The sequence below is a fragment of the Nannospalax galili genome, unplaced genomic scaffold, assembly GCF_000622305.1.
Source record: "Nannospalax galili isolate Female #2095 unplaced genomic scaffold, S.galili_v1.0 scaffold253, whole genome shotgun sequence".
Lineage (NCBI taxonomy): Eukaryota > Metazoa > Chordata > Mammalia > Rodentia > Spalacidae > Nannospalax > Nannospalax galili.
In genome coordinates, this window is record NW_008335287.1 from 1,062,317 (window position 1) to 1,082,658 (window position 20,342).

The 20,342-nt window shown below is 39.7% G+C and overlaps 1 protein-coding gene across 5 annotated transcripts in view; it reads left to right on the forward strand.

The window, feature by feature from the left end:
* Positions 1–20,342, forward strand: part of Nin (ninein) — a 103,666-nt gene that overhangs the window by 73,755 nt on the left and 9,569 nt on the right. For all 5 annotated transcript variants that reach the window (XR_003849002.1, XM_029561970.1, XM_008829842.3 and 2 more), the window contains 7 exons: positions 2,580–2,693; positions 5,802–5,924; positions 6,521–6,634; positions 7,839–7,985; positions 9,862–10,041; positions 11,391–11,540; positions 15,923–16,024. Coding sequence is in view for 4 of the 5 variants with exons in the window: in XM_029561970.1 (XP_029417830.1) it covers positions 2,580–2,693; positions 5,802–5,924; positions 6,521–6,634; positions 7,839–7,985; positions 9,862–10,041; positions 11,391–11,540; positions 15,923–16,024 (930 nt within the window). In the remaining variant the exon portion in view is untranslated. The remainder of the gene's footprint in view (positions 1–2,579; positions 2,694–5,801; positions 5,925–6,520; positions 6,635–7,838; positions 7,986–9,861; positions 10,042–11,390; positions 11,541–15,922; positions 16,025–20,342) is intronic.

Below are 20,342 nucleotides of genomic sequence, written 5' to 3' on the forward strand. Positions count from 1 at the left end.
AGGCCAGCCTGGTCTACATAGTGAGTTCCAGGCCAGCTGGGGCTACAGGGAGACCGAGACCCCCCCAAAAAAGATAAAATATTCATAATTGGAGATATACAAAATAAATAATGAGGGGCTGGAGAGATGGCTGAAGGGTTAAGAGCTGCTCTTATACAGAGAACCCTGTTTGGTTCCCAACATTCCCAAACCCAAGGTTTGGTTCCCAACATTCACATGGCAGCTAATAACCATCCATAACTCCAGTTCTAGGGGCTCTGATACCCTCTTCTGACCTCAGTGGGCATTGCATGCACATGGTGCACTTACATACATATAGGGAATACCCTCGTACACATAAAAATATAGTAAAAATAAAAAATTTTAAAATAAACAATACTGGTATGTAATTTCCCACTTAAAAGTTTGGCAGCAATTTAAAAACGTGGTAGCATGTTTTGTTGGCAAAGCTGTGGGCAGAGACATTTTCACACATTGCTGGTGAACATGCACACCGATGCCATCCCTGCGGACGTAAATCTGGTAGTCTTGGAATTCCCCCCAGAATATCCCTACAACAATGTGAAAGCTCATATGCACAAGGATATTCATTGTAGCTTCATTTGTAATTGCAAAGTTGTAGAAACAGTCTAGCTGCTCAGGAGTGAAGGTAAGGTTAAGTGTGATGGGTAGAGCCACACTATGGGGAGTATTACATAACTCTTAATGAGAACAATCTAAATATATGAAATGATTTCCAGGTCATGAAGTGGAAAAAGAAAAAAGCAAGAGAGTATCTATAGTGTGCTCCCATGCATGTAAGAAATAAAGGAAACGGGAAAACCATGCACCTGCTAGTGTATGTGAAAAAACAGTAGAAGCAGGGCTGGAGAGATGGCTCAGCAGTTAAGAACACTGGTTGTTCTTGCAGAAGACCTGTGTTCGAATCCCAGTACCCACGTGGCAGCTAACAACTGTCCTTAACTCCAGTTCCAGGGGATCCAACAGTGTCTGCTGTCCTCTGCGGGCACTGCACGACAGGGGTGCACTTACCTACATGCAGGCAATACATGCATACACGTAATATAAAATAATAAAATATTTTTTAAAAAATAGAAGCATAATAAACATCATGCTAAGAAGATGGTTATCCAGAGAAGCTTGGTGGGAAAGGCATGGACAGGGGAGTGGGAATGTGGTAGAAAGACTGAAGAGGAGAGTGGGCTGAGGAAGAGAGTGGTACCTTCTCATCTTTGCCTGAAGCTCTGACTCTTAGAACTATAGTAATGTCATGTTTCACATAATTTTTTCTTTTTCCAGTTCTGGGAATTGAACCTAGAGCTTTGTGCACACAAATTGTCTACTGCTGAGCTACGTCCCCAGCCCTGTTTCACACAGTCTTTAAATATGTCAGATAAATAAATCAAGCCAATCAAAATAGCAGAAGGGATATTAAAATAGAACACAACACTAACAATGAAGCCAGCACTGTGTATAGTGTAACCATAGTAGAGAGAAGAGAATCAACCTAAGTAATTTGAAATTTAGGCTCCTGAGTGAGTGCTGTCAATGCTAAAGAAAAGAAGAACTCCTAAATGCTTTAATGATCTAGTCAGTAACTGACTCTCATGGGGGGGCAACTTATGATTCTGAAATTATTTTGCATGTACTAGGAGTGAACAAATAAGCAAATACATTATAGGAACTGCATTTCTCACTGTTAGAGAAGGAAGTTACAAATGTCAAAATGGAGAGACCTAAGATGAACCCTCTAATGTTGACTCAGGTCTGAGATATTAATATAAACTCCTGGTTTCTAATATATACACAGACCTAGAGGAAGAAATATAGATGTGTTTTTTTTTTCATGAGACTAGATGTTGTTTTCTAAATATCTATCTCTTATAAAAGGACCTAGGGTTTTTTTGAAAATTTTTTATTCCAAGGTTAGGACAGAGAAAATAAAAGTTGAATCTGAAGTGTTTCGTGGTACCAGAAAGAAAACAAGTGCTAAAAAATAAATAAAAATTTAAAATAGGGTGAGTTCAAAGGATCTAGGCCCCAACCTGAAGGAACAGTTTGATTGATGAAATATAGTGCAGGATGAAATAATTATAAAATAAATACGACAGATATCTGAATCCATATTATCATCAAAATTTACTGGTTGAATAAATAGGAGAGAAACAATTGCCCTTTCTTAGAGAGCTATAATTAATAAATGCAAAATTGAAGAAAGAAAAAAGAAAATCATCCTTAGGCAAACACTCAGGTAATAGTTACTATAGCCAACATTTACTGATAGACAGTAAAATTAATAAGAGGAATTTGAGGAGAAACAGAATTTTCACACTCATTATCTCCTGAAGGAGGTTATCTTTACAGTAAAGAACATCCAAAGACTCCTCCAGTAATCATAGCTGTGCCATGTAAGTGGAAAGTCTTTGCAGATCGTTTAGGTAGGTCCACTGACTATAAGGATAAATGGTCTTACAGCAGCGTCATTGAATTGGTGTTATTGTTCCTCCACATTGTCTTCTATGGGCTTGGTGCCGTTTCCCCATCGGAGTGAATATGTCTGTTGTTTGACTGTTTCTCAGTCCTCCACTTTGGTGTCTTCTCTGGAAGCAGAACTTTCTGAAGTAAAACTCGAGACCCACGTTGTGGAACAGGAAAACTTCCTTCTCAAAGATGAACTGGAGAAAATGAAACAGGCAAGTGTTTGTGCTATGGAGGGGCGTATGGAACAACATGCTCCAGATGACACGCTTCTCCGGCCTCCATGTATGTCCTGTCAACCAGCTTATTACTTAGAGTTGAGGACTTGACCTGCAGGTATATGTAAGGACTTTGGTTGCTAATTCTCAGTGGTGTTCTAGTTAAACAACTTTTGTGATAGACGCTAAAATTCTGTTACCATTAATGAATCCCAACCATTTTAAGAAATTTCTTGTTATGCCTTCTCCCAGCCAGATGATAAAGTAACATTACTTTGTTTAAAAAGAGGGTGACTTTCTAACTCATGACTTTAAAACTCTTCTTTCTGATTTGTGAAGACCCAAATGAACTTGGTCCCTTTTATATCTTTCTCATAGCAGGTACAAGACATCTGCCTTAGGCAGAATAACCTCTACAGAATTATCGAAGCACTCTCACAAACATGGCCTGTAGAATTGGTGTGATGTTCATGTGTGTAATCCCAGTACTCAGGAAGCTCTAGCAGTAGGATCATGAGTTAATGATCAGCCTGGGCTACATAGTGAGGCCCTATCTCCAAATATCAATTTAATTTGGTTTTAGAAACATATTTCAGAGTTTCAAACAAAGACTTAAGTTTAAATATAAAAAGGGCATACTCAAAAACTGTGTACTAAATATTGTCCTGTCTTCTCTATTTTCACCACATACAAGAATCTTTTAGTTGCAGGTCTCGTTTTATAATAGGAACGTTTAGTTATTCCATTTATTTGTTTCACCCTCAGTTTACTTTAATATTATGGCACTATCAGATGATAAAATATTCTTTCTTGCATATTTTCAGCCTGTGTCCCTTGAATGCTATTAACACTGAGTCTCAACTAGGTATATGCTAAGCCTGAACTGTCAGTGTTGTGTTTGAGCTGATCTCTAATTGGCATATAAGTTTCGTTTACCTAATAATGGTATAAGACTCTCAGGGTATTTGTGACTTTTATAATGTTTTACACAGGACTAGTACCAAACAAGTGTCTTATAAGGACCTTTTCAAACCAGGCACTGTAGTATAAAGTATATCTGTTTTGCCACAACTAGAAAATCTGTTTATTCCATTTAAACATACCAGAAATTAAAATTACAACTCACAGGGTCTTTTTGTGATGTGAGACTATCCCAAAGCCATTGCTACCAAGTCCATCAGAAAACGCCAACATCCTTTTTGCCCTTTACCTTTTGAAAGTATTGCTCACCCTTTCAAGGACACTGATCCGTCCAAGTGCATAATGTGAGAAATGTGTGCTTTGTGACTTTGCTAAGCTAGAGAACAGAGGAAAAGGAGCAGAGTTGGGAGAGAAACAACATGAGGAGGACATCACCAGGCACATTTTTATTACAAATTTTTTTCAGGCATTGGTATAAATAGACATAAACCCTAACTCTAACCCTAACCCTAACCCCTAACTCAAAACCATGAGTCCTGTCTGCACTTGGTAGGAAGTCATCCCATCAGACCCTGGGACTCACAGGAGTCAGCTGTCAGCCCATCCTCGCTGCCTGCAGCTTGGATTTAGAAAAGGCATGCGGCACTCTGTATGACATCATGATTTATAGCTATGGAAGCATGTCATATATATTACATATTGCACTGAAAAGAAGCACAGATAGGATCAACAGAATCCCCCTGCTAGATACCCAAAGTGATGTCAAGCTTTGTGGGTGTTTGTGAGGTAGGCAGGGCAGTAGTGGGGAAAGGAGATTATGCTCATGTCCAGGTACTTTAACGCACATTTTCTTACATCCTTTTAATTTGTTCAGGCTTATAAGGCATATTGGATTTGTTTTCAGTTGAAAACAAGATTCAGTCTATAAAGTCCATTTTGTCTTGAGTGTTTCTTGTGTTAACGTGGAAGAGCTTCAAGTAGGAAGATGATCATATCACAGTGACAACAGAGAATTGAACATGGGAAAGCTAAACAGAAAAGAGGAAAGCTCTTATAAAATACATAAACTATGGGAGAGGGTAAAGGAGTGTAAGAAACAATCAGCCTCTTACTCTAGTAGTTCTCAATTAGGCTGGGATGAAATTGCTCCCCAGCCCCCAAGACATTTTTGGTTTTCACAAATTGGGGAACTAGTATTACTGGCACCTAGTGGTTAAAGCCAGAGATGCTGTGAAACATCCTACAGTGTATAGAGCAGACCTCTGCAGCAGAGAATTATCCAGCCCTGAGTGTCAGCAGTACCCACACTGATGTTCACAAGGAACAAAGGCAGTCTGGTTTCCTGTGACTCCATAGAGTAGAGGGGAGGAAACCAATGTGTCCATTCCAGCAGCATGGCACCAGGAGGTCAAGAGGGCTTCTTCCCAGGAGAAGGGCACATCCTTAAACTCACACACATGCTGGTATCTTATATGTGATTTATACCAATTCTCTGGTTTGTTTTGTTTTTGAAACAAGATTTTGCCCAGGCTAGCCTCAAATAAGCTCCCAATTTTCCTGCCTCAGCCTCTTGAGTACTGGGATTATGAGATATAAACCACATTGCCTTGCAATTCTTTCTTTTTTTTTCTTTTTGAGACAGGGCCTCGTGAAGCCCAGGCTGGCCTTGAACCAACTCTCTGTGTAGCCAAGGCTGGTTTTGCGCTCCTCATCCTCCTGAACCCACTTCTTCCTCTCAGGTGCTGGTATTACAGGTGTGCACCACCACACACAGCTAATTCTATGGTCTTGACTAAAATTTTTTGAGAAAAATATAGTTTGAATACTTTTTTAAAAGCATAGTAAAAATGTAATGTACTCTCTCTGCACAAGTTAAAATGATGTCAGGAAAGCAGTGTATTATTTCACTGTGAAAGTAAATGGAAAGCTAGAATCATTATTTAGCAGCATTTGTCTGCATCTGTCTAAGCAGACATTTCAGTAGTCAGCTAGGGAGTTAGAAAGTAGGTAGTCTGGAACAGACTATTAAAAGATAATTATAGTCTGCTAGAGTTTATATATCCCTTGAAATATGACCAGATAAGATCTCAGGGTCATGAAAATACCCTGTTTACCCTTTTAAACTTTATAGAATAAACATTGCTGGGAGGGGATGGCGGGGCTCACTTCTTTAATCTCTTACAGCTGCACAGATGTCCTGATCTCTCTGACTTCCAGCAAAAAATGGCTAGCATTCTAAGCTACAATGAAAATCTGCTGAAAGAAAAAGAAGCTCTAAGAGAAGAGCTGAATAGCTGTGTAGATAAGGTACTAAAAGCAACAGGCTTTCCCTTCGTGGTAGCGTGTGGACCATAGCAAGCACTTCTCTTTGGGCAGTGGCCCTGAGCTTCAGGGATTAGCCTGACATTTTAACTGGAGTTCTGTGACCCCTGATCTAGGAAAGTCGAGGTCTGACATTGTCTCATTTTAATTGTCATGATGGTACTTGGTAAATTATAAAGCACTGTCCCATGTAATAGAAATATGGTTTTATCATCTGAGCTCTATTTCATAGGCAAACACTATTTTTTTCTAGTACACTTTCTTTAACAATTCAAAGCCATTGCTTTTTTTCCCTCACCTGCCTTATGGGTAGTCTGTATTTAATTGTTACATTATACTCGAGATTTCTAACTGCCTTCCAGCCCTATGCCCATCCTCAGAAATATAGACACTGGGGGGGCGGGGACCCAAGAGAGTGGGGGTACCTGAAATTAAGCAGGGCTGTCAGGAAAGCTCTCCCCTCCCTTACCCTGCTCCACACAGGAACAGAGCGGCTTGTCCTTCACAGTGCAAGTAGAGCCTATGAACTGGGCCTAGACTTGCTTGTAACAATGCTCTCTTGCCTTTCCTTCCTGAAACAGTTGACAAAATCGAGCCTTTTGGAGCACAAAATTGCTACAGTGAAGGAGGAGCAGAAGTCTTGGGAGCATCAGAATGAGAGCTTAAAGTCACAGCTGGTGGCATCACAGGAAAAGGTATATAGACAGTTCTTGCTATGTCTCCATGGTTATTTTCCAGTATCTTCCAGTGAAAGTCCCAGTGGAAAGAACGTTCCAGATGAGGATGGGCAAGTGGGCTCTAAATGATTCCATTGGACCTAATTTGAGACATCTTTACAATAGAGCAAAATAATTTAAACAACATTGCCATCCAAGTGCATTAACTATGAGATTACTTATGAAAGTGTGAGAACTGTATTTTAAAATGACTGCTTGTTCCTAGTTTATTTTGTTTGTTGTTTTTGTTGATTGTTTTTTGACAGGGTCTCTCCCTAGTCATAGCCTACCTGGAAGTCACTGTGTGAACCAAGCTAACCTTGATCTCATAGTGATCCACCTCCCTCTGCCTCCTGAGGGCTGGGATTGTTCCTAATTTAGAAGCAGGACTTTAAAAGCAAGTTCATGCCCTATTATATTTAAAGACCAAAATAACCAAGCTGGCTCCCAGCACCCACATCAGGTGGCTCAGAACCACCTGTAATTCTACTTCATGACATTCTGTTCTGGTCTCCACAGCACATACATGCAGGTATCCTCACACATTAAAAAGATAACTTTGCTTTTACAAATTTAAATTTGTTTGTTTTTGAGACAGGATCCCTCTATAGCCCCAACTGACCTGAAACTCACTATGTAAACCAGACTGACCTTGATCTCAAAGAGATCCAGCTGCCTCTGCCTTCCAAGTGCTGGGATCAAAGGCATGTGCCACCTGGCCCCCAAACTTAAATTTCTTTAATTGAAATGTATTTGAGATATTAATATAGAGTAGGATCCTGCAAGTATAGATTATTATTTTGAACTAAGAGCTCCTTTACAAACTAGTATCTAAGACCAAAGTGTAATTTCTACAAGACCCAATGCAAGTATCCTTTGCAATGGTAGCTGACACTGGTTGGTTCTGTCCCCTGGATTCTGGCAATCAGTTAGAGGCCCATATCAGCAGTACCTATCTCCAGACAAGCTCATCATTTTTCTAAAGATAAGCTTATATGTAACTTAACGTCCTGTAAATATACATAATACTCTGGGTTTCCTCTGAGCTGCTGGAAAGGGAACTGGAGGTAGCAAAGTGAAACAGGAAGGGCCTTGGAATTCCCTTGTTTATTCTTTCCTGGACATGCTAGAGGTGAGACCACGTATGCTTCTGTCACTAGGTACAGCTGTTCTTACCATACAGGTTCAGAATTTAGAAGACATCCTGCAGAAACTAAACCTTCAAATGTCTCAGATTAAATCCGACCTCCAAGTGACTCAGCAGGAAAAGGAGGCGTTAAAACAAGAAATGGTGTCATTGTGCAAACAACTTCAGAATGCTGGTGGCAAGGTAATTTCTTTTTTGTAATTAAGGTATAAATGTAGTCTATAATGATTGGTTTTGCATGTATGTATACATGTATACATATATACATGTATATGTATATGTAATACAAGTGATGTTTTATATATCGATGTGTTTTTATGTGTTTGTTAGCTACCACTTAGGTCAGATGGTAGGACATTTCTTCTGTGTCTCTTGTGTCCCCTCTGGTTGATAACACCAAGGACCCACTTTTGTATGCCACCATAGATCAGGGATGTTTATTTTTGAACATCATATAAAAAGAATTATATTGCTACAAAAAAAGTATTTTTTCTAGATCAAGGAAATCAAAAGACCATAGCTGAGTTGAGTTTTGCACTACTAAAGCTAAAGCATTTTCAAACTTTAAATGATAAGGGCAGGTTCAGGACCCTACAAAACTAAGCCAAGAGAAACAGTACAAGAAACTAACTTAGGGATACCTGCTTACAAAGACAAAAAAACAAAAGACTCAAAGTTCTCCTGAAAAGGAAATCTCTGGCATAAAACAGTGGTTCTTTCAGAAGATAATTTGTCACTACCAAATGAGCAGGCTAGAAGAGCTGCTTAAAAGATAGCTGGCTGGCTTTGGGGCCTGGAGAGATGGCTCAGTGGTTAAGAACACTGGCTACTCTTGCAGAGGACCTGGGTTCAGTTCCCAGCACCCACATGGCAGCTAACAACTGTCTGTAATTCCATTTCCAGGGAATCCAATGCCCTCTTCTGGCCTCTGAGGGCATTGTACAACACAGATTCACTTGCATATATGCAGTAAAAACACTCATACACATAAAAATAAAAAATAAATAAAATTTAAAAGATGATTGGAACTTCATGCTGCTGTTTAAAAAAGTGACTCATTTAAAAATATCACAGGGATTCTTAATCTACACATAATTAAGAACAATGTTATAAGTGTGTCAGTCTTGGTAGATGTTAAATTTTTGACCTATAATAAAAGTATGTCCTAATTCAGTTACTTCATCTCTTGCTTGATGCTATTTAAAGAAAAATAATATAGTTGTTTCAATTTTAAAAATACTTTGGGACTGACACTTTCTAAAAACCTTTCTTTCTTTTCTTTTTCATGTTTGGCTTAAAAGACAGGAAGCTTATCTAGCTGTGTTGCCTTTTAAATTTATTTTAGTTAGTTTTAGGATTTCAAAAAAAGATATGATTGCCAATGTGAAAACAGTTCAGCCTATTAAAGCAAGCAGGTTGCAGTGCCTCTCTGAGCATTCCCTTTGTGTCCTGTTAATCAAAAGAGTATGGCCTGATTTCAAAGACAGCTTCCTAAGAATGAGGTGGCTTTTAAACCACCAGCTTCCAGGTACTTGAGTCCTTTATATAACAAGGTCTCGCCCTTCAGTAATATTGTCTATTGAAGTTGACTGAGCTGCTTTACCAATAACCATTTTAATTATAATTTCCAAATCTTTTTTTAAAAATCAAATTCCAAGAGTGTCATTTTCTTCCTCTGTATATAAACATCCACATTAGAAGACAAAAGTAGGAGCTGGAGAGATGGCTCAGCAGTTTAGAGCACTGGCTGTTCTTGCAGAGGACCCAGGTTCAATTCCAACCACCCACATGGTGGCTAACAACTGTCTGTAACTCCAGTTCCAGGGGATCTGATGCCTCTTCTGGCCTCTTCAGGCACCAGACATGCATGTGGTGACATACCATGTAGGCAAAACACTCATACACATAAAATAAATAAATCTTTTTTTAAAAGAAGACAAAAGTAAAGGTTGGAAAAGTGTTCACTAAGGTTGTTCCTAGGTAAATAGGAAACCATTCTCAAGACAGGAAAGACTCATCAGTTGGCTGTTCAGGCTTAACTCTGCAATTCCCTCTTAAGAACTGGGCCTCAGAAGCAGCAGCCCCTCTGTCAGAGCTTCAGAGCCAGAAAAAGACACTATCCTGGGACAAGCTGGATCAGCTGATGAACGAAGAACCACAGCTGCTTTGGCAAAAGAATGAGCGACTCCAGACCATAGTGCAGAACACCAGAGCAGAGCTCACACACTCCAGGGAGAAGGTAACCGTGGCCCATGGTGGAAAAGGAATAGTGTGCCATAAAAATAAGTGATGTGATTGAGACAGTTCTAGGGTATGTATCTGAATATCCTATGATGGCAGACTTATTTTAAGGATGAGTGATTTTTCATTTACTTACATATAAATTTATATTTATAAAATATTTTTCTTTTTGTAAATAGTTCTATATTAAAATAAACCTGTAATTTTAATCCTTTTATAAAAAAAAATACTGACTCATGGAAATCACATTATCCATATATTCCTTATTCATTTGGTTAGCTGCCCAGAAAAATGGCAAAATCAGATTCAGATCTTGTGGGTCTAAGTAACTATACAGGAGAAAATTTGGTGCCCTTTTTAGAGACTCAGCATTTCAAGAGTAGAATAATTTTTAAAAGTATTTGACAACCTGACACTTGAATTATTTACCTGTGCTGTGTCATTAGCCATTTAACCAATGTGTCAGGAACCACTGAGAAGGCGCTCTCTCAAGAGTCATGGGCTTCCTTTAGAATATCTGCTCTGTGGAGAAATTCTGCTGTCGCTGAAGCTACAACAGAACAAGGCAGCCATAGGCCCACCCTCATGGAACTGAGTAGATGTAAAGACATGAGTTCCATATGAGCAATCTGAAACAGTCAATAGAACGCTCAGCTCAGTCACTCCTAAAAGTTCAGCTCATTCTGGGACCAAAGCGCCGAGGACTAGTGCTCACACCTGCTTGGCAGTCCCTTCACACCCACTTCTGCCTCCTGGAGACTGGGTTGACCCAGAAGTCTCCTCTCTCCTACCTTGTCCTTACAGTGTTGGGTTTGGATTTACCCAGAAAAGATATTTATAAATCCATTAAAGTAGGCAGGCGTCAAGGGCTGGAGAGTTGGTTCAGCAGTTAGGAGCACTGGCTGCTCTTACAAAGGACTCAGGTTCAATTCCCAGCACCCACATGATGGCTAACAACAGTCCATAACTCCAGTTCCAGGGGAATTTGATGACTTCGTCTGACCTCCACGGGCATTGCACAATATGGGTATACTTACATACATGCAGGCAATATACTCACACACATAAAATAAAAATAATAAAAACAAATTTTAAGTAGGCTTCAAGAATTGGGAGACTGGGTCTTACTCTGTTGTCCAGGCTGATCTTGAACTTCTGGCCTCAAATGATCCTGCTTTTAGCCTCCCTAGTAGCTGGGACTACAGGCCTCTACCACCATGCCCAGCTAAGAAAGTATATTCGGTACCATAGAATCCCAGTCCTGAATAAAAGTGTTGCTTATTTGTCATTTGTTTTTCTTGGCTGAACCATTTATGTGTTTCTTCCTCTTACATTGGTTTTCGCTAGGTCCGTCAACTAGAGTCCAACCTTCCTCCCACCAAACACCAAAAACAGCTAAACCAGTCAGGTACTGTGAAACCTACTGAACAAGAAAAATTGAACTTACAGAGAGAGTGCGGGCAGCCTCAGAAAGAACAGTCTCCTCCTGGCAGGAAGGTGAGTGTTTCAAGCATGTACCACGTGCTTGTGTTCTGGCAGATGTGCCCCCAGTGTCTGCCTTTTGCCTTGTATGTCCTGAGGAACTGGTGTCAATGGCAGACTTGGAGCCTTTCTCAGATCCTTGTATACCTTTATAATATTGTCAAAGCAGTATCATTCGTTTGTTGTAGTTAATGATTGAAAAGAGAACAATTTAGGCTTTCACAAGACAGTTGATTATCCTCCCAAATTGGATTTTTTTTTTAGTTTTATTTTATTTTTAATTATTGGAGGAGGGGGCAGTATGTGCATGTGAGTACAGTTCCCACAGAGGCCAGAAAATGTTGGATCCCCTGGAGCTAGAGTTACAGGCTGTTGTGAACCACCCAAGATGGGTACTGGGAACAGAACTTTGGCCCTCTGGAAAAGCAATATGTAACCTCTGAGCCATCTCTCCAGTCCCTAAAAACAAGATTTTAAAGCATATACGAGAAAAGACTTTTTAAAAGTTTTGCTAAGAAATGTCAGTGGCAGGAGCACAGTACAGTACAGCAAAGCAAGGATATCTACTAGTGAGAGAGGAAAGTGGCCTGGTGTGGTGCAAGCCTTTATTCCCAGCACTCAGGAGACAGGGGCAGGTGGATCTCTATGAGTTCCAGGCCAGCCTGAAAGAGAGAGACAAAGAGAGACAGACAGACTTTGCAAAGCCTCCCTGAGGGAATTAAGAAACAGATGGAAAATTCCTTATCAAAAATTAAATGGGAGGTAAATATTTGAACACAGGAGTATATTAAACCAGAAAGAAGTGACGTAGAAATCCACAAAGAGGAGGGGTTTTTTTTTAACTCTTAATTATAAATTGATTAAATGGACAAGAGCAAAGAGGAGATTTCTGAGAAGTGATGGTTGAGAATGAAGCACTGAAAATAACTATTTGAAAACGGGCAATATAAGATTGTGTCTACTAGGCTGGGCGTGGTGGCACATGCCTTTAATCCCAGCACTCTGGAGGCAGGGGCAGGCGGATCTCTGTGAGTTCGAGGCCAGCTAGGGCTACAGGGAAACCCTATCTCAAAAAACCAAAAAAAATAAATAAATAAAAGATTGTGTCTAGTGAATAAGGGTAGAGCCACATCAAAAGGAAGATCTGGACTTGCTTAAATAGTTTCTCAAGTAGATGAGTCAAAACCTTAAGTGAAATTAGTTGTATCATTTAAGAATATGCCACTAACTATACATTTTGTTTCCATTAGTTGTAAAAAAGACTTTATAAGTCATAAGAATTTATATAGCCTGAATTTTAGATATGTTCTTTAACAATCACTGTGTGACAAATTAAAACAACTAGCACTTGCCGTCTCACAGTTTCTGTGGCTGGGAATTTGTGAGCATCAGTGGGTGTTCTGACTGGCTCCCATGAGGTTGCCGTCAAATGCTGGCCAGAACTGGAAGGTTGTACTGGGACTATCTAAGCTCATTCATAATTTAGCAACAGCCCTCTGGTTATTGTTGATGGCTGCTTGAACTCTTTACCTACCCCCTCCCCACCCTACCCCTCTGCCAGGGCCTTTCCTTAAGATGTGACAATTGGCTTCTCCTGGTGGTAATAGTAAGAGCTAGACACAGACAAACATCAAGACAGGCTGAGGTGCCTTTCCTAGTCTGAGAAAGTACATACTATCACCACTTCTGCTGCAGCATCCATGGGAGGGGACCGAATTGGGGGGGGTGCACCCCAGGAGGTGAGGATCCTCAGGGCCACCTTGGAGGCTGGCCATCTCTGGTCAGATCTCTCTTTACATAACCGAATTTGCTTTCTATACTTTGTCACATGGAATTAGGGTTCTCAACCATGTTATTACAAGGATTGTTGCTACTTGGGTCTTTGTTTTGTTTTTTTCTTAAACGGAAAATGAGTTTTCACTGTTAATGTCCTCTTCTCAAAAATAAGGTTTTAAGATCTTGGAAGAGTGCCAAGCATGGTGGCACAGACCTTTAATCCCAGCACTTGGAGGCAGAGACAGGCAGATCTCTGTGAGATTGAGACTAGCCTGGTCCATATAGTGACTTACAGGTGGGCTAGGGCTATTGGCAGACCCTGTCTCAAAACAAAACAACAAAAAAACTTTGAAGAATGAACAATATTGATTTTATTTTAAAATACTCATTTTGAAAAAACAATTTGTGAAAACTGACAGTTTGTGGTAAGAAGGCTTTCAGTGCTCTGTTATTTTTAATTTCAGTTACTTTCAAGTAAACATACCAAAAATTTCATCTGGCTGCTCACTAGAAGAAAAGCTTTCTAGGTTTTAAAATAACAATTTTAAATGGACTTGGGGGGGTGCAGAGGTTAAGAGCACTGGCTGCTTAATGAAGAGGACCTGGGTTTGATTCCTAGCACCCACATGATAGCTAACAACTGTCTACAACTCCAGTACAACCTTCTTCGGACCTCTCCAGGCATTACATGACATGGGTGCACTTACATACATGCAGGCAATACACCCGTACACATAACATAAAAATAATAAAGTATTTTGAATGGACTTGGAAATGTCACATTTCTGTTTAACAAACACGGATGCTATCCTCGGTTCTTTTTCTCTTATCTTTCACAGTTTTATTCTTGTATATGAGATCCTTTGATCATGCCTACCCTTTATCCTCTCTTATCCCTCTCTCCTGCTGAATTGCTTCATCTTCCCACCAAGTTTTCTCCTACTTTCCTGTTTGTGTGTGTATGCGTTGCGCGCATGCGTGTGTCCCACTGCATTTAATTAGGGTTGCTTGCATGAGTATGGGTGGGATTATTTACTTGAACAAGGACACCTAACCAGTGACTACCTCTCTGAGGAACATGACCACCTTTCCCTAAGCAGCCATTAACTGTCTATAGCTCCTCAGAGAGGGGTGGAGCCTACAAGCCCCCCCCCCCCATCCATTATGGACTTGACGGACCCAGTCTTGAGCAGGTTGTGTATAGGTAATCATCTACACGTTCATATTCTATGAAAATTCGTGGGTACAATGGCCATGTCATGTCCAGAAGACAGCGTTTCACAGCACTCCACTCTATCCTCTGGCTCTAAGATTCTTTTTGGCACCTCTTCCATGGAGGTTCCCTGAGCTTTGAAAGGGAGAAGGAGGTTTTAGATGACCCATTTAGGGCTAAGCACTCAACAGTCACTTAGTCTCAATAATTTGGCCCATTAGGAGTTTCTGCTTTTACTGTTGCCCACTACAACAAGAATCTTCTCTGACCAAGGGTGAGAGCAGCACTTATCTATGGGTAGAAACATAAATATTTGGAAATTATCCCTTTTTGATAAAAGCAAAAGCAGCCTCCCAGGAGTGCCATATGTTTTCTGCTCAGTACTATTCTGAATCTCAGTGTCCCATAGCTCATAATTATTCCTGTAGTAAGAATTTCCAAAATTGGATACTCAAAATCTTCTAATTTCCTCTTTAAAACTGAAAAGGGAGCACAAGTGAGGTGGCTCAGCAAAAAGAAGCTTGGTGTATGCAAGCCTGCCGACCTGTGTTTGATCCCTGAAACCCACATACAAGTGGAAGGAGAGAACCGATTCCAGAAAGTTGTTCTCTGACTTCCCCAGGCATGCCTTGGTATGTGCATGCCCACATACATCATGCAAGCACACACTAATTTTTGAATAATTTAGTGGTACAGTGATTGCCTAGAATGTATGAGACCTTGGGTTCTATTGCAACACAGAAACTTAAAAAATGAAATTTTATAAGGAGTTATGTAAATCAAGATTTTTGTATTTTCTTTTTCTTTTTGTCTTTTTGAGTCAGGGTCTCCCTGTATCCCTAGCTGGAACTCACTATGTAGACCAGGCAAGGCCTTGACCTCACAGAGATCCACCTGCCTTTGCCTCCTGAGTACTAGGAAGGATTTGTATATTTTTCAAGGCAGTGATTTCCCTTCTGCAGATCCATAGAGGATTAAGTCAGTTAAATAAAAATCAGCATTTATCAAAATACACTAGGAAATAGTATATGACTCATGGTAAAGGTATTGTTTCATAAATGTTTTCTTGCAGTGATATGTACTTGTGGGTATGGCTAGCGTGTTACAAGATAAAGTGTATTTCTTGCAGTGGATGGCATGGAAGTTTGAAACCATATGTAGAGGATCTGGTCAGTGTAAGAAGAGATGATCAAATCCAGATTGCTTAAATGTCAGCAGCTCACTGAACCGTGTTTTGTTTGTTTGTTCGTTTTTCTTTTCTGAATGATCTTGACTTTCTTCTGAGAATGAAGATCTGTGACTAACACAGACTCATCAAAATAAAGGAGAGCAACTCTAATGTTTTTGTGACTTTTTAAAGGGTTGTGTTTTTTTTGTTGTTGTTGTTTTGTTTTGTTTTCCCAACCAGGTCAGCCAGATGAGTTCCCTTGAGCAAGAGTTAGAAACAATTCATTTGGAAAATGAAGGTCTGAAAAACAAACAGGTGAAACTGGATGAGAAGCTAATGGAGGTAAGTTTTTAACTACATGACTTTAATATGGAGAGTATGTATGAGCCACTTATTGGGAGACAGTAAACATGACATTGAGTTACTGTTGGGAAAGTCTGCATAATTGCCAAGTCTAATTCTTTGCTCTGCTTTCCTAAGTTGAACAGATATGTTTGCTTAATTATACAATCATAGGGCTTGGTACTGCTTCGCAGAGGAAAGACTAACTTTGACCCAAAATGCAAAGGCCAATGTACATCAACTGCAGATCACAGGGACTCTGCTTGATATCAGCTAAGGGACCCAGAGCTGTTGTCACTGGTGTTTCCTGATGCATTCTATCTTGCAGTGATATAGGAATGTTCTCTAACAACCTGTCCAGTGAGGAAATGTATGTGGAAAAATCTGAAAACATTTACACGTAGGTTTCTTTTCAGCAACTGAAAAGGTCCAAAAATAAAGCTCAGCGACAGAGAACTAGCCTCGAATGTGAGACATTGGGTTAGATTCCCAAGTGATGCAAAAAACAAACATACAACTGCCATTGTTTATTGTTATATTTGTGACTCAGTACTACCTTGGGAAAGGTACATTTGATAAATATAAAAATGATTTGGGGGCTGGAGAGATGGCTCAGGGGTTGAGTACTGGCTGCTCTTGCAGAGGGCAGGTATTGGGTTCCCAGCACCCACATGATGGCTATCATCTATAACTCCAGTTCCAAGGATCTGGCACCCCTTTCTGACCTCCATGGGCATTGTATGACAAAGGTGCACTTACACATATGCAGGGAGTACACTTATATACACAAAATAAAAATAATAAAATATTTTTTAAGTAAGAATAAAAATGATTTGGAAAACTCACATTAAGTTCCAGTAACCAATGTGCTTTCTCATATAGACCAAATACCATAATAGGAGATAGCCCCTTCTGTACAAACCCTCCTTAGTAAGTAAAGATTTCATTGAGATGTTTTACTCTGGGTAGATGAAAAACTCACTCTAATACTTAGTGGACTATAAAATCTACATAAGGTAAAGAATCATTCATAGAATGTATCTTGTTATGCTCTGAGAATACTATGTGCACACATTCTTTTCAAACTAGAATTAAAACTGGATATATGCCAAGGTAGCTTTAGTGCTTAGCTTTAAAATGTGAAATATGGGCAGACATATCACACTGACATTTAAATGACCACTAAGGTTTATGGCAATTTTATGTGTTCTGACTTATCCACTAATGGGGAGATCAGTGAAACTATAAATAGCGAAATCTGAACCATATTTTCTGACAGCATATAATAAATGCATTCAACACCACCATGAACTCTGCCTGTGCTCGGATGTAAGGTATGCTTTTCTGATGAAATAATTACAGTAAAATATCTGAAACTAAGCTGGGTGTGTCTGGTAACACACTAAAAGGGTAATGGGAAATACTTCGAGCTGGATTCTACAGATGCTTTGCCAACAAACTAATTCTTCACCTGCTTGCCCTAGCCTGGGAAGTCCCCTTCTCTCCCAGCCCCATTTATATAATTAACCGTCATAAGCAATTTCCTGTCATTCTTTTTCCCAAGTAGTAAATATTTGCAGATAGAAAACTGAGCGTTCCTGGCACTGCAGCTGAATAAGAAAAAGGCTTGAATTTTCTATTTAAACACTGAAAATAATAGTTCATACACTATTCTAATGAAACTTGTGTTAAGAAGTAACACTAGCTATTAACTCAGTGTTACAGATTTATGCAGATTAGAATTTTTTTCTCTCCTTTGCTTGTATGAGACAGGATCTGCCCATTTAAACCAAGCTGGCCTTGAACTTGCCATCCCTCTACCTGAATCTTCTGAGTGCTGAGACTGCAGGCATATGCCACCACGCCAGGCTCCACATTGGACTTTCTAACAACTCTGTTGAGATAATACACATGCAGTACATATCTTAAAGCATGCCATTGGACTTAGGGATATATTATTAATTTTTAAACTTTGAGGAAATGTTTATGTCAAAATTTGCAACTTTAACCATTTTTAAGTTTATAATTCAATGGCTTTAATTAAATTCACTACTTCTAAAACCTTTTGGGGCGTTGGGGATTTAGCTCAGTGGTAGAGCACTTGCCTGGCAAGCGCAAGGCCCTGGGTTCGGTCCTCAGCTCTGAAAAATAAATAAATAACAAAAAAGACTGAAAAAAACAAACAAACGAAAAAAAAACAAGGCAACTCAAACTTTTTTGTTAATCTAACCCTTAGGCATTAGCCATTTTTTCCACAAGTCTTATAAATTGGATCGTACGGTATGAGATTTATGGATTTGGCCATTTGAAGGTGTGTCCAGTGGCTTTTACACCAGCTTTTTTATTCACCCAAAGTATCCATGTATTCCTTGCTCTCTGGCAGGATTCCCACCTGTTGGGGGTGAGGGGTAGTGAGCACCCAAGGAAATGTTGCAACATCGGTGCCTTTGGGGCCAGGGACTTTGGGGAAAGCTTTATAGATAATTCTTACCTGTTGCATATGCTTCCTTGGGAGGAGGCTCACCTCTACAGACTAGTTTAAATGTCACTAACCCAATGTAACATGCTTACTCCAGTGTAATTAAAGGTTGAAAATTACTATTAGGAAATGGAAGAAATTGACTCCCACTCCAGGGCTTTTCAACTATACAATAGTTGAGTATTTAGTAAACTATTTCAAATATTCTAAGAAAGGGTTATAGACTGTCTTAGCAGTTCTCAAGCCTACTATATGTCACCGTGACAACCAACTGTTTAGACAGTTAAACAATAATGTTTTAGAGCTCTTATTCTGCATGTCCAACTGGCAAGGGATTTAACATCAGAACTGGTGCTTCCTGGATCTAGAACCTTCTGATTAGATGGGGATGGGGATGGGGATGGGTAAAGCTGGCAGGTTCACAAACCAACCGAATGATAGTCCGTGAGGATGCAGATGCAGCATTAAAATTTACATGCAGGAAAAGGTGAATGTTGGCTGCTCATAGGCTCTTCTGTCTACAATATGCTCAGATGGATTGTTTGTTCTCTTTTTATAACTCACACCTTTCTTCCTTCTACTGTAACTCCTGTAATTTTCTTTTGTTTTTGTTTTGTCTGTGGCTAACCTCTACCTAGAACTCAGTGGTTGGAAGTAGCAGAGAAGGGTGCAGTTCTGTGCCCAAGATAGTATGTGAAGGTAGAACACTTCCCTTTGATGAACTTTCATAGCATGGGGGCATCTCATCAAACTGTGGTTCATGTAGTCGTTTCTGTTGACTGTAACAGCTAGTATTTGCTTAGGTAAGAGCCAGTATGCATTTTCATTTTGCTTTAACTGTGGAATATGTCTGTTTACCTGAGGATTTCCTCAGTATATGAAGTATTATGCAGAAAATGATCCCACTGGTATAAAATCATGGAATCACAATCCACCATGTGCACCACATTCATAAATATAAAGTACATTTTCAAATATGTAGTAATATTTCAAAATGTGTAATGACCCACCTCGGAGATTTAAATTTAATGAAATGGATAGTGGCTCTGAAGTTTTACAACATTTCATTAGAGTTGAGTCTGAGGTCCCTTTTCCCTTCCCACATGCCTGGAGGTGCATCCTCTTGAGTTTAATGTTGTTCCTGTGCACTGCATGCCTCCCACTGAACCCTGTGTCTGCTGAATGTGTTCACGGATGCAAGGTAGCATATTCCATTGGCCAAAATGCATTCGTTTCCATTCCCTAAATTTGATTGGCATGTTGACACGTTGTTTCCTCATTGTTTTCAACAAGTACTTTAATTCCAGTTCCCAGGTGTTCTAGGTTGTTACCTTCTGGCCCACACTGCCCCTTCTGCCCCATACTGCCCCTTAGGACCCACACTTGCCTTTCTTGTTTAAGGGTACTTGCCTGCCTTGTGCTATTTAAGGGTATTACTACACTTAAACTAAGATAGCCAAAATCATTTTAAGTGTAGAATTCTTTAATTTTTTTTGTTAACTTGGGGTCAGAAAATACATAGTCACACTGAATATTTGCCTTTAAGCATCTTGGTGAATGGTAAGGAAAGTGGAAAAAGCTTAAAGCACAACCACTTTCCTCCCATTTTCTCTACTCCCATCCTGCCTTTTACAAAAGGAAAGAAGGTAATTGAATGCATGAAAAACTGAAATAAAATTTAGATGTGCCATGCATATGATGGACCTCATGCCTTATAGTCACTCAGAAGTGAGGAAGTGCTACTAAGTCTCACTTTTAAAAGAAAGCCTGCTTACTCATTACATCATCTCTAAAAGGCAGCAAAATGGTTCTTCTCACATCTGCCAAACTTAGGTGCTG